At 33.7% G+C, this 12,627-nt stretch overlaps 2 protein-coding genes across 4 annotated transcripts in view; one reads left to right on the plus strand and one right to left on the minus strand.

Moving 5' to 3' along the window:
- Positions 1–12,627, plus strand: part of LOC132700175 (calpain-9-like) — a 119,912-nt gene that overhangs the window by 61,697 nt on the left and 45,588 nt on the right. For all 3 annotated transcript variants that reach the window (XM_060667342.1, XM_060667343.1, XM_060667344.1), the window contains 2 exons: positions 1,336–1,411; positions 10,111–10,279. In XM_060667342.1, the coding sequence (XP_060523325.1) occupies positions 1,336–1,411; positions 10,111–10,279 (245 nt within the window). The remainder of the gene's footprint in view (positions 1–1,335; positions 1,412–10,110; positions 10,280–12,627) is intronic.
- On the minus strand, positions 1,396–2,786 carry LOC132700177 (filamin-A-interacting protein 1-like). Its single transcript, XM_060667346.1, has 3 exons — positions 2,493–2,786; positions 2,184–2,445; positions 1,396–1,524 (listed from the first exon to the last, which is right to left on the minus strand). The coding sequence occupies exons 1-3, from the start codon at positions 2,712–2,714 to the stop codon at positions 1,508–1,510; spliced, it is 501 nt and encodes a 166-aa protein (XP_060523329.1). The 5' UTR covers positions 2,715–2,786; the 3' UTR covers positions 1,396–1,507.

The following is a 12,627-nucleotide window of genomic DNA, read 5'->3' on the forward strand; positions in this document are numbered from 1 at the left end:
GAGATGTATTACTGTATATGTCATATAAACGACGGAATAAACACAATTTTAAAACGTTATGTTGTTTATTTAACTGTTACAATTGACCATTAAGTATTGGAATTGGAAGAAAAATCATCCAACGATAGAGGTTTTAAGAGGATTAAATTTTTAAGATAGTATGAGCAAGAAAAAGCAGGTCATAACCTTCAGTTGTGTTTTATTTGTACTGGTGTGACACGGATATTTGAAAATGGTACAATTATTCTTGGCAAGATATTAATATAAAAACTCTAAAAACCACAGTAGCAGTGTTGCATACTATACTTTTTCCACGACCATTAGTTTTTGGATACATTTTTGCAAAACAATACGAATACATACATTACAGTACAATACCCGAGGGAAACGAAACTGACGTGGTAAAGTGACGCTTCCCGCACGCTAGATCGGCGTGTAGTTAGGTATTTGACAGAGTAGAAAAAATATATAATATATGAAAATGAGGAAAAAGCGTTTTTTAAAAATATTTTCAATGATCAAAACTAAGGGGATTGTGGACTTATATTGATATAATTTTTTTTTTAACGTCAACTAAAGCATCACAACCTTAAGGATCTGCACTGTATTATGAATCACCTTGTATATAGCACTTTTGTTGATGAGGTATGGGACCTTTTTCAAAATGTTGGATGGTACTACATGTAAGTTTTCTATTTTATTATTTATCGAAAAACTAATAACCGTTACTTATATAACTTTTTGTGTAGAATGTAGGACGAAATATGTATATGGCTTCTGGTCACAATTTTTTTAAATTAAATTACAAAATCTCTACCATAAAAAATGAAAATAATGCTTTTAAAAGGGAAATGTGAACCTAATTTCGACTCCATCCCACTAAAAAAATAATGGCGTCAGTCGGGCGCCTAAAATGCGGCGTCGCCAAGATAACCTAAAAATGTTTGGTTTGGCTCACTACATTGAAAACTTGATTCAACTCGCTATCAGAAACATACACTCCCACAGTTACTACGAATTTTTAACAAATCACAGATATTGCTGTTGGTAACATTAAATCCGTGTGTGTAGCTTGTGTAGATTACTTTTTAAATCGATTTTCGACCCTCGCCCCCTTAAAATTAGATTTATGTCGAATACCGTTTTTCTCGGCATGCAAAATGACACAATATTCATGGGTATTTGGTTTCACTTCCTTTTCGGTTATTTGGGCTGGAAGATGGAAAAATTTGTAAATCTTAAATCAAAACCTTTGACGAAGCAAAATATATTTTTCCTAAAAACCAATGGAACTATCAATACGTTCTTCTAATTTTCGAAATTTCTTCTTTCCAGGTCCTAATGGCAACGTTCGAGCGTACATCAACGGGCACGCAAACAAACCCGAGGACAAACAGTCGACTCTTTCGAGGTAAATCTTTTATTTTTACATTTAAATTTATAAGTAATTTGACCGCTAGGCTCCTCTTAAATCCATCATTAAACTTTTAGATGCAATAAGGAAGTTCTACAAAGCGTCCGTGACTAAAAATAAAAAAACTGTGTATTAATATTCAAACAAAAATCAGTATCCCAATGAAATTGACGGCTTTTAGTCTACGGTTCCATGTCAACTACATATGGATTGATGTAATTATTTTACAAGGGTAATGAAGAGGATTTATACATTGGATAATAATATTTTTTGAAAATTTAGAATCACTGACTGTCAATCAAAAACATGAATTCGTTAGTTTTGTGGAACATTTGTGGAATGTGGAAGAAATAAAAGTAGTTCAGCAAATTAAATACCAAACGAAGTTTAAACAAAAACTGCTTCTACAAGATGGTAAAAGGCGCAAAATTATTCCATGCCTAAATTACTAGAGAATATACCAAGATTGCTATAGCATGTTGCAGATTGCATAATAAAGCTTGAAAAACTGAACGAATATATATTTTTATAGCAACATTTAAGATCAACATTCAAGAAACCCCGCTATAATGCCTGAAAATAATGCAGAACAACCTGCTTTTCAAGCAGCTATTGCATGACTAAATCAATCTCAATATTTGCACGATTTAAAATAAAAATATGCTGTCATTGTTACACTGACCAACGTCTTATTTTCATATAGTTAATTTTGTAATGTGCAAAGTGAAAATCTCAAAGTCACATAGTGACCAATAAATTTATGATTAACCTGTAAAGTTCTTCACAATTTCATATTCATCGACAGCATTGTCGTAGCGCTTCGGGTTAGAATTGATTTCTTCTCTTAGGCGTTTCTTACGTTCCTTGTAATCTTCGATTTGGCTTTTCAATTGGGTACATTCAGTTTCGGATTTGGATATTTGCTTTTTTCGTTTCAAGAAACCTTTCTTCATTTGTGTAACAGTGTCTGTCAGTTTTTCCAAACGCTGAGCTGCCGACTCTTGTTTAGTTTTCGCGGACTCAATTTCCTTCTGTGAAGAATGTATGAAGCGCGGCCGATTAAAATTTAACATTTTACCTCTTTTTCTTCGAATTCGTGTTCTAAAACTTCTATCAAAAGCTCTAGGTCCTCGACAGAGTCAACCATCTGCCCGTCGGGCGTAATTATGGGGAGTCGGGTAGTTTTCGATGTGTTACCAAAATTTTCTTTAAGTTTTTCCAAGCTTCCTGCAGCGGACAGCAGAAAACCAACCAGGATTAAAGCAGTCGAGAGGATTAGGGACGCGATACACCAAATCATTATTTATACAATTGAGGCGAAACGAGAATTTTTCCTTTCGTTACGTTCGCAAGTCAAATTTGACGTTTGACGTACAAAAGAACCGACTTGGCATGTAAATACGAAACAGTAAATCCGATTGTAGATTTTTCCCATATCATTTCGGTTCGTATGAGCATAATGTATTAAATTTAACCGTACTCGAAGGACTTGTTTTGAATTGTCTCGTCGCAACGTTTGTATGAAAATTATCATCGTTTTCAAACCTATTTATGTCTTCCGACATAAGAACGTTGTTGTTCTATTCCCGCTGCATAACAATGCGAAGAAGCTTAAGGATTCCATTACGGTCGCATAAAGAATGGCCACGGTTACACGTTTTCGGTTTATGCGTTTACTTAACGGATCTCCAATACACAAAATTAATTCAGGAACGTATTTTTACTTTGCTTCGTATCTATTTTACTCTATTCGATGCAGTTTTGAACATAAGCCTCCCCCAGACTTCTCCACTTTTCTCTGTCTGTCGCCTTGTTTATCCATCTGGATCCAGCATGCTTGTTCAGATCATCCGGCAATCGTATTTCAGGTCTTCGTCTCATTCTTTTACTTTACTAAGGGCTTCAATTTATGATAATTTTGTTCCGTCTTTCGTTTTTTTTCTGATGTTTTTTGACTTCGCTACATGCCTCTAACGTCTTTTACTTTATTTTTAATTCTTATCCACTCGTTTCTTGGTCGATCTATCAGTTTTACACTTAACATTTGTACTTGCATTAATATTTGTGCTATCGCTACGTTGTCCATGTTTGGGCTTTTTAAATATCCATGTTTAAGTTTCGTAGGACACGCACTGATTATATCCTTTGTTTTTCAGATATTGGGGATATATATTATTTTTTTAATTTAACCATTTGTCGAAGATATATATATTCATCTTCTTATTCAATTTTTTTCTCTGTTCTGATTGCAATGTTTCCACCTGTGTTGATTATGAGTTTAGGTTTGGTGTAGTTCATATTGGCGCATATATCTTTAGCCGCAGTGTCCACTTCTTTCAGTGTTTTTAAACATTCACGTGGCTGTTAACTTTGTTTTTAACTAAAAACTTAATTATTTTGTCCCATCTCCATATACGAGGTGTTTTCAAAAAGTAAGGTGACTTTTGCAATTAGGCGGGCTACGTACATTCGATCTTCAATATTTTTTTTGTTAAGTTGGTACACATAACCCTGACATATGTTCACAGTTTCAGCCAGTTTGCACGTTTACTTTTTTGTGAGCGTTAGATGTGTTTTGTGTGCTCGACGATTTTCTGTTGTCAAAAAAATGGAGCAAAGAATTTGCATACAATTTTTGTATAAAATCGGATGGAATGGAAAAAAAAGTGGTACAAGCTCATCCAAGGCCATCTTGGACGCCTCAGCATGACAAAAAAGCGTTGAAGAAGTGAAACAAATGGAGTTGAAAAATCGTCGAATCACTATTAGAAAAGTGGCTGAAGACGCCGACATTTCTATTGCCTCGTGTCATGCACTTTTTTTCCAAAGTTTGTGGCATGAAACGTGTGTGTCTAATTTTGTGGCCAAGATCAAAACCTGAATCATGCCTCAGCCACCATATTCACCGGATATAGTCCCCTGCGACTTTTTCATATTCCCAAAACTTAAGAAACCCATGAAAGGAAAGAGGTTTGCAACAAAACCAGAAAGTGCTTATCAGAAGTGCTTCGAGAATTGGAAAAAAAGTTGGCACAAGTGTATTATATATATGGTAAATAAATAAATAAGTTTTGATAAAACTTAAAAGTTACCTTATTTTTTGAAGACACTTAGATAATAACTTAATCACACCAGCGGATATTCAACGCGAATGATACTTCTTATTTGCTTGTGCATTACACACTCAGTTCCTAATAAATTGCATGGATAATTGTAATATATTAAATAGATATTAATAGATTAAATTAATAAAATATTGTTTTGAACATTTATTTCCACTATCCTTCCTTTAACTTACAATGTCAAATTTAATATTTTATTTATTTTTGCTTGCATTATTTATTTTAATGTCTATAACAAATGTACTTATATTAATACATGCTTGTTGAGGTTAGAGGTATTTAGTCTGTTACCTACTTTGTGGAATATTACGCGTTCTTATCATTATGGATGTTATACTTATGTTGTGTTTGACCTCATCTAAAGTCAACCTAGTTTTATTTTAAAATTTTATATTCTTTAAGATAGTCTTTAAGTTAGTTTAAGTTAGGTAAATTATAGAATTGTAGCTCCTTAAAAAACCATTTAGTAGTATTTTGTAATATGGTTAGAATAGTTTTAAAACAATTATTAAAATGTTGGAGAGTTACAACTAGATTTTGATATCTTTCCCAAATCAAATAAAACCAATAATTCCCTAATCTGCGCAACCGGAGATTCAGAAGATCTGCCGCAATCGTAAATAACACTTAATGCAATAACTGTCAGCAGATTTCACGTCCATAAGAACAAATGCTAGCAGTGCCGAGACTGCAATAAATTAAATTAGTACCCTCCTCGAGCCGTCATAATTTATTCAAGTTATGACACTGTCCGCGACGTGGTGCTTCTTAATCCGAAGAATCCGAGGAATCCCGCGCGTCTTGGGAACGTGCTCCGGTAACCTCTGCATCATTACGGGTATAAGCGATTCGCACACACGTACGCGCCCCGCTAGTTATTGCTCTTCTTTTTTTCGCCTTGCTTCCTCTTTTCTTCGTCTCTCGTCATGTCGAACGAGATGATGAGTGGCCGCGGCGCTCGCCGCCGACGAAGAACTTGATGAGTCATGATCGGTTGTTACGAAATAAATGTTATGGCACATTAGCGCCCCATCTTCGTCAAAGCTCATAACTTCAGCGACGTTGTCGTATCCTCGTAATCTTCTGGTCCCAAAAGTTATCGTCTACTTCAGTTGTTCGACTGCTGATCGTTTATTTTCTTCTGTAAGCAACAACTGTCACTTCTCTTTAGAAAGGACGCTCCAAATATGCCATAAAGACTCATGGGCAGCTCTGGCAAAGCTTCGTGTTAAATACTTAGCATACACATTTGCAAAATTCCACTTACTGCTAGAAAATTCTAGGGTTGTCGGTTAAACTAACAAAAACTATGCAACTCACCCAAGTTCGTAGAAAAATTCAATTTATCTTACATTTTTACAAAATTCTTCTGATCAGGAGTTCGAAACCATTATTATAAACATTAGCTTGAAATTGTAAAACTCTATTTTTTAAGTCGTCCTAAAATATACATTAAGGTTTGGTATTACTGTATTACTTGTTTAATAAAATATTACTTTCCCAACAATTAGCATCTTTTACACTGACGTGATTGTGAGGATGAGGTAGAATACCTTAATATACTGACAAAATATTGGATTGCGTGCCACTACACGGGTAATGTGGTTTTTAGAGTTTTAAAGTTAAAAACGCGGATATTGTTGACTGTTCTTCTATATAATATAATTATTATTAATAATGAAACTTCAGACTGTTCGTCCAGAACTTTTTTGGAGTTCTTTTGCTGTTATTCAAATTATGTATCAACGTTTCGGTCCTTATCAAGTGGACAACAAACATTTTTAGGTTAGAACCAAATCATCTGCTTGGATTGCATAATTGAACATGTTTTTTCGAACCTGTATCTATACCTAAATCTATTTTTTTCATTTTACCTGTATTAATGAGACAGATTATACTTAATGCTCATCCAAGCCTGAAATAAAATAAAATTTATGTTCAAATTTGCAAATATTTATTGGATGGTGACAAATAAAACCCGACATCATTTTCAGGGCACTAAAATTACTGATGACTGATATTAAATTTGTAACATTTTATTTAGAGATTTTTGTAAAATTATATTAAGAGACCAAAAATAATAATAGCAATAATAAACTGTCTTTATTAAAAAAAATCTCGAAATTTTCCAAGCCTAATGATTCCCATATATCCATGAGGATGACCATGGGGATGACGTCATAAAACGTTGCCATGGAGGCAAATTGATTTCTTGGTTTCATTTTACTCCGTCCAACAAATATTCGGTAACAAGAATGATCGGGTCAGAACCCAACATATACCATTTAATGTTTCCTTCTAAATACTTGAAAAGATATGGCAACTTTGCCTCGCACGAACATCTCTCAGGCGAAGGCTGGCAAAAACAAACAGTGTTATGGAATGATTAATGGTGAACAAATTTTCTCATGGGATACACTCGGCGAGAGTTGCGACAAAAGTAATCACCGATTTGAATAAAGCTTTTGAAATGACTGACCTCTGAATTAATCGATGGTGTGGTCTCCTGGTTTACTACGATTACTCTATTAATACCTGATTTGTGATATATCGAGCGCGTTAATGCTGGAAAATTCGTTGCCTCGTTTCGACTATGGAACTTAATGACGGGGAACTCTCATTGATTTATAAAATCCCACGCTACCTCTTGGCACTTAAACGTCATTATACCGGGTGACACAGGAAAGTGGAAACACTCTATAACTTTTAAACGGCTGAATGTCCAAATTTTTGACAATATGTAATCAATGGTTGCGCTTCCTGTTTGGGCGGAAAAGATATTAATTTAATTTTAAATGGCAAAACCTTTTTTTTTTAGTTTTTATTTAATTTTTGAAAATTTTGTCTAGGAGGCTGTGACCGTCATAAATATTTACCGGGTCACCTGATCATCGGAAAAATTTTAAATGAAATTTTTTGTTACTTGTCTAATGGCAAATAGCATTTAATGCAATGAACTATTAATTTTTTAGGATAACCTAGTTTTTCAAATAGCACCCTAGTGGAAACAAAAACTTTTTAAAACCTGTATTTTTTTTCAACATTTTGACACCAAAATTGTCAAAATCTGTTAAAAAGTAAGTAAGGAAGGAAAAAAAATAGATAAGTAAATACAATTTTGTAAAAACAAGATTCAACTTAGATTCAACGATTAGAATTTTTTGTTTGAAGTGTTTTATTATGATAAAAAGTTGATATGCTTGTGGAATACGGGGATACAGTCATAAACTAACGTAGGTATTGAATGTATTCATTTATTTTGGAACTCGAGTTCTGTATTTATTTGAATTAAATAAGTGGGATTAAATGTGATTAAAATGTCCTCCTCCTTCATTGTAGGTCGAACACTGAAGTTACATAAACACGCGGTCTTTCGCGTACCCCCAAACAAAAAAATCTAACTGTGTCAAGTCCGGTGACCGTGGGGGCATTTGACTGGACCGTGGGTTGAGATTAGTCTATCCCCACAAATGTGGGGATAGACTCCACTCCTAGACACTCCTGCCCAAATATTGATTCCGAACCGTTCTTGAAACTCTCCGGGATGTATAATTCTTTGATTTTTTAAAGACTATTGTTCTGTCGGTTAAATATAGTATTATTTGAGAATCGTGACTCATAAGTGAACAAAACTAAGTTAACGAAATTATTATTCTCGTCATGTTTATCTAACAGTCCATTACAATATCGAAATCTTCTTACAAAGTCAGCTTCATAAAGATGTTGAAGGTTATACTTAAAAGAATGATAGCCGTGTTTTTTTTTAAATTCTCGTCACAGATTCTCTTGAAATGTCTAATTGTAATGCGACTTCTCGACGCAGGTGGATTTATATTGACGTATCTCGCATTGATTTCCATTTGTTCACTTATAATAAAATTATCATCTCGATTATTTTGAGGATTTCTCTGTCGAGAGTTTTTTCTGCATTCCCCGTATATCAGAAACATATCAACTTTTTCTCCATTTGTAAGTTGATTATTGTTTTCCATGATAATCCAAATCGACAGGACAAAATAGATAATCAGATAAAAATGTACAAACTGTCAGAATTTTCAATCAATAATGATGAATAGAAGCAAAGCCACCTAAGTAATATTTTTTTTTATAAAAATGTCTTGTCTGGTTTTTTCCTTCCTGTGAGCTAATTTTTTAACGAATTTTGAAAATTTTGGTATCTAAATGTTGCAAAAAAGGTACCGGTTTTAAAAAGTTTTTGTTCCCACTAGGGTGCTATTTGAAAAAATTAGCTTATCCTAAAAAAATAATAGTTCATTACATTAAATGCTATTTGGCATTATACAAGTATTGAAAAGGAATTAAATAAAAATATAAAAAAACTAAAAAAAGTGAGAAAACCCTATCCTACGTAGAATAATCTCCTGAATCCAAAAATGCAAAAATTATGGGTGTGCCATTTAAAATTCAGAAGTTAGTGTCGTTTCCGCTCGAACCGGAAGTTATAGCGTGTGCCCACTTTCTTGTTTCACCCGGTATAATTTGTTTTTTTTTAGTTGGTTACTTTACTAATTAGTTTTAATCGATTTTCACCTAACCTCAATTATATGCTGAGAATTTTAGAAAAGGATAATAATAATAGCAGAGAATAACAATAGAGAATCACAAATCAAAAGCATATAAAAATATCATCCAAATCAGGAGAAAGTAAAAAACCTTTGATTAATTACACAATGGCGATAGGCAGAATGAAATGGTATAGTAAGAAGTGAACGTAATGAATTTGAATCTTGAATAGTTAATTGAATAAGTAGCTTTTTCTTAATCTTAAGATGAAAATACTCAACCTAGGTTTCCCAGATCTTCGGTCTCGAGATACAAGATGTAAAAATAAAAGGAATGTGGAACTGTGTATTCCAAAGATGACTTTATTTCCCTTAAATGTTTATATGAATCCTTCGCTCTAAAATTAACCAATTGCCTGTTTAAGTAAAGCGACAGGTCTCATTTTAATACCCTGCATTAGTCTAACAAGGAAACGAATAAAATACACAATTTGTTCAATCATTTCCTAAACTGGAAAATAAAGGAATATTGATTTTGAAAGCTATTTCGAAGCAACAACCAAACATTAATGAATAAAATGAAGTAACTAAATTTGAAATGATACAATCATAAAGTTTTAAAAATTTATATTTAAGTAAGCAATATTTAAGTAAGTAAAAAAAGCCTAAAATTCCACCATAGCATTTCCTGAGTCCACTTCTCAACCATAATAATCAGGTTTTAACAAGTTGGAGACAATTTTTTTTTAGAGTGTTGAGCAGAATGCATAACTAACATAAAACACTAAAATAAATAAGTTTATCTGTAAAACAGCAAGTTTTACTTGAATTTCCGCAATCATTGTTGTTCTTTCACTTTTGTTCACATTTCACATCGAAGCAATAAGAAATTAAGCTCTGAGAATTTCTCAGAAAGAGTATTAAAAACAATGAATTGAATGAATATGTACATGATTTTTCCTTTTATAGATGCGTCGCATGCCACACAACGCATTGACGTAACAAAAATTTGTAATTTAGGATTTAGCTGTCAGCCTTTTCCTCATTGCAGGTACTGCACGACAGAGCGCAGAAAGGCGTCGAATAGTTATCAGGCTATAAAGAGATCGTGTAGGGAAAAGGGAATTTTATATGAGGACGTCGATTTTCCACCGGCCTCGAAATCTCTTTACCACCACAAGAAACCTTCGTTAAATCCTATAGTCTGGATGCGACCGCACGTGAGTATTTTATATCCCCACGAAGCTTGTTCCAACAACTTTACCCTCATTTCGTTTCTTTTAGCAGTAAAATTTAAAAATAAATGAACAAATAAGTAGAACATTTTTATGAATTTCGTCTAGAAAAAGTGTAACCCTTGGGATGAATTGTTTCTTAGATAAGGAAATACCATCGGAAAAAGGAGAAAAAAATAGCAAATATAAGCAATTAAAAATTGTAAAATGTAAATCCCCTTTGCTGTCATTGGCTGTGTCCGGTTGTGACGTCAATTCGCTCTTAAGAGTACGCGTCAGCCGGACTGTAGCAAAGAGATGCCAATGGTTTTAATTTTAATTTTAGTCTTGATCCCATCGTTTGCTTTTGGCATCCTGTGTTTAATATCAAAAAGAAAGTTTTCAAAATGACCGAAGCCGATTTTTTAAAAGATCAATCTGATAATTTACCTTTAGTGGATACGTTTTTCTTCTGCTGAGGTTCGCAGTGTTAAAGCTAAAAGTTATGAATGTTCATAGAAAATTTAGCCCCTAATTTTAAACCAATATAATATGTTAAGGCTGTTAAGGCTAAAGTGTCACCTGAACATAATGTTAGCAAAAAACGACGGCTTTTATTTTCTGGTAGACGAATAAAAAATTTATCTGTCGTTTTACGGGATGTACTCAAACACGATGGCACGATTTGAGATATTGTTTTTGTGTTGCTTCCATTATTATCATGTAAAGCACACTAAGCGCAAATACAAATACACATATCGCCGTATCGATCGAAAAACAGCGGTGTGACGTCACAATCATTCCCGGGCGTTTAGTGTCGTTTAAAAGGAATAGCTAGCTAGCTTAGCTTGAATTATTTATTGCAACTTAAATATTGGGTTTTGGGTTCTAATATTTAATGTGAATTATTTCTAATGCATTGAAGAAATTTAAAAAAAAATCAAGTTCCCTATTAACACAACTATCGTTTTTAGAAATGTAGACGATTTAGCCGAGATTAATTAAGATTAATTAATATCGTACACTCACATACCGATGCAAGTGACTTGTCGCTATTGGAGGCGAATGACATGAGGTTGCTGTTCGACCAAATCAGAACAAGACAGAATGTAGGTTTTTGATAATCATATTGGTACTACGTTGCTGATAAACGAATGTATAAAACATTTGGACGATATATTTTGGCCGATTGAACTTTGAAAAGCAATTGCAAAAAAATGATGTAACTTGCTATTGAGATGCAGGCTTAGCGTCCAAGAAGTGTTTTATCTTTTTAGCTCTTTAACAATCGAACATCATCGCTATTAGAGCATAACTGTTAGAGATCTTCTGTTAGCTCTGTTCTCTTCTGCTGCTTCCGTGTTTCGCTGTCAAATTTCCAATGAGCAATAAATCGAAACAGAGCGGTTCTTAATTACTACCAACTGTCGTACTCGCGTAACTCGAATTTTTGACCGACCGAACACGAACTTTATGGCCGCCAGCAATGTTTCATAGTGTGGGTTCATTAAAATAACTGAGCCACAACATCAACTTGACCAGGAAGATAGAGATTATAATCACGGAAAATTATTGCTTTTTACATCTGTCAGCGTTAAAACACATTTTAGGACAAAGTGTTGCTTCGAGTTCGTGCTCGCCGCCGTCGTGCCGCTTGGCATTTGTTTTATATACCGGCAGCTAAGAAAATGCTGTTGGAGTTATATTAAACGTTGAATTATAATGTTCTTACAGATGGATAATCAAAGGAGGATTCTAAAGCAAGCATTGGAATAAAAAGCGATAAAGTACAGTAAATTCATATTTAATGTTTTATCATTTTTCTGAATCAAGATATTTAAAAGTAATTCCGAAATAATGTATAAATCAGTTTTAAATGTAAATTCGTCAACCACCTCAAAATACTGATTTACAGCTTCGATAACTTCTTCGTTACTCTTAAATATTCTACCGCCAAGCCAATACAAATTTCAATTCTACTAGACACTACTAGGCAGAATATTTCGACATAGGAATAACATTTTTTATTTTCAATATAATTTTGTTTTTGTAACAACTAAATGAAGCGATAATGATGCACTTTGTAATGACGGCAAGTAATGTCCGCCAAATGTGGCTCCTCTTCATGGTTCCACATTGCTGACCTCTCTTGAAAGTGTATCAATCGTAAATTTATTTCGTCCGATACTCTTGGGATTTCTAGATGAATGGCAACTTTCCTGTACGGTACCGCGTTTGTTAACGACAACTTTACAGTTGATGTAAACTGTTGATTGATGTCCGTCAACAAGAGCTTATCTAAAGATTTTAAATGTAAATTCTACTGTAATAAACCCTGCACAACACATAAATTG

The sequence above is a fragment of the Cylas formicarius genome, unplaced genomic scaffold (assembly GCF_029955315.1).
Source record: "Cylas formicarius isolate icCylForm1 unplaced genomic scaffold, icCylForm1.1 PGA_scaffold_3__17_contigs__length_32017465, whole genome shotgun sequence".
Taxonomy (NCBI): Eukaryota; Metazoa; Arthropoda; class Insecta; order Coleoptera; family Brentidae; genus Cylas; species Cylas formicarius.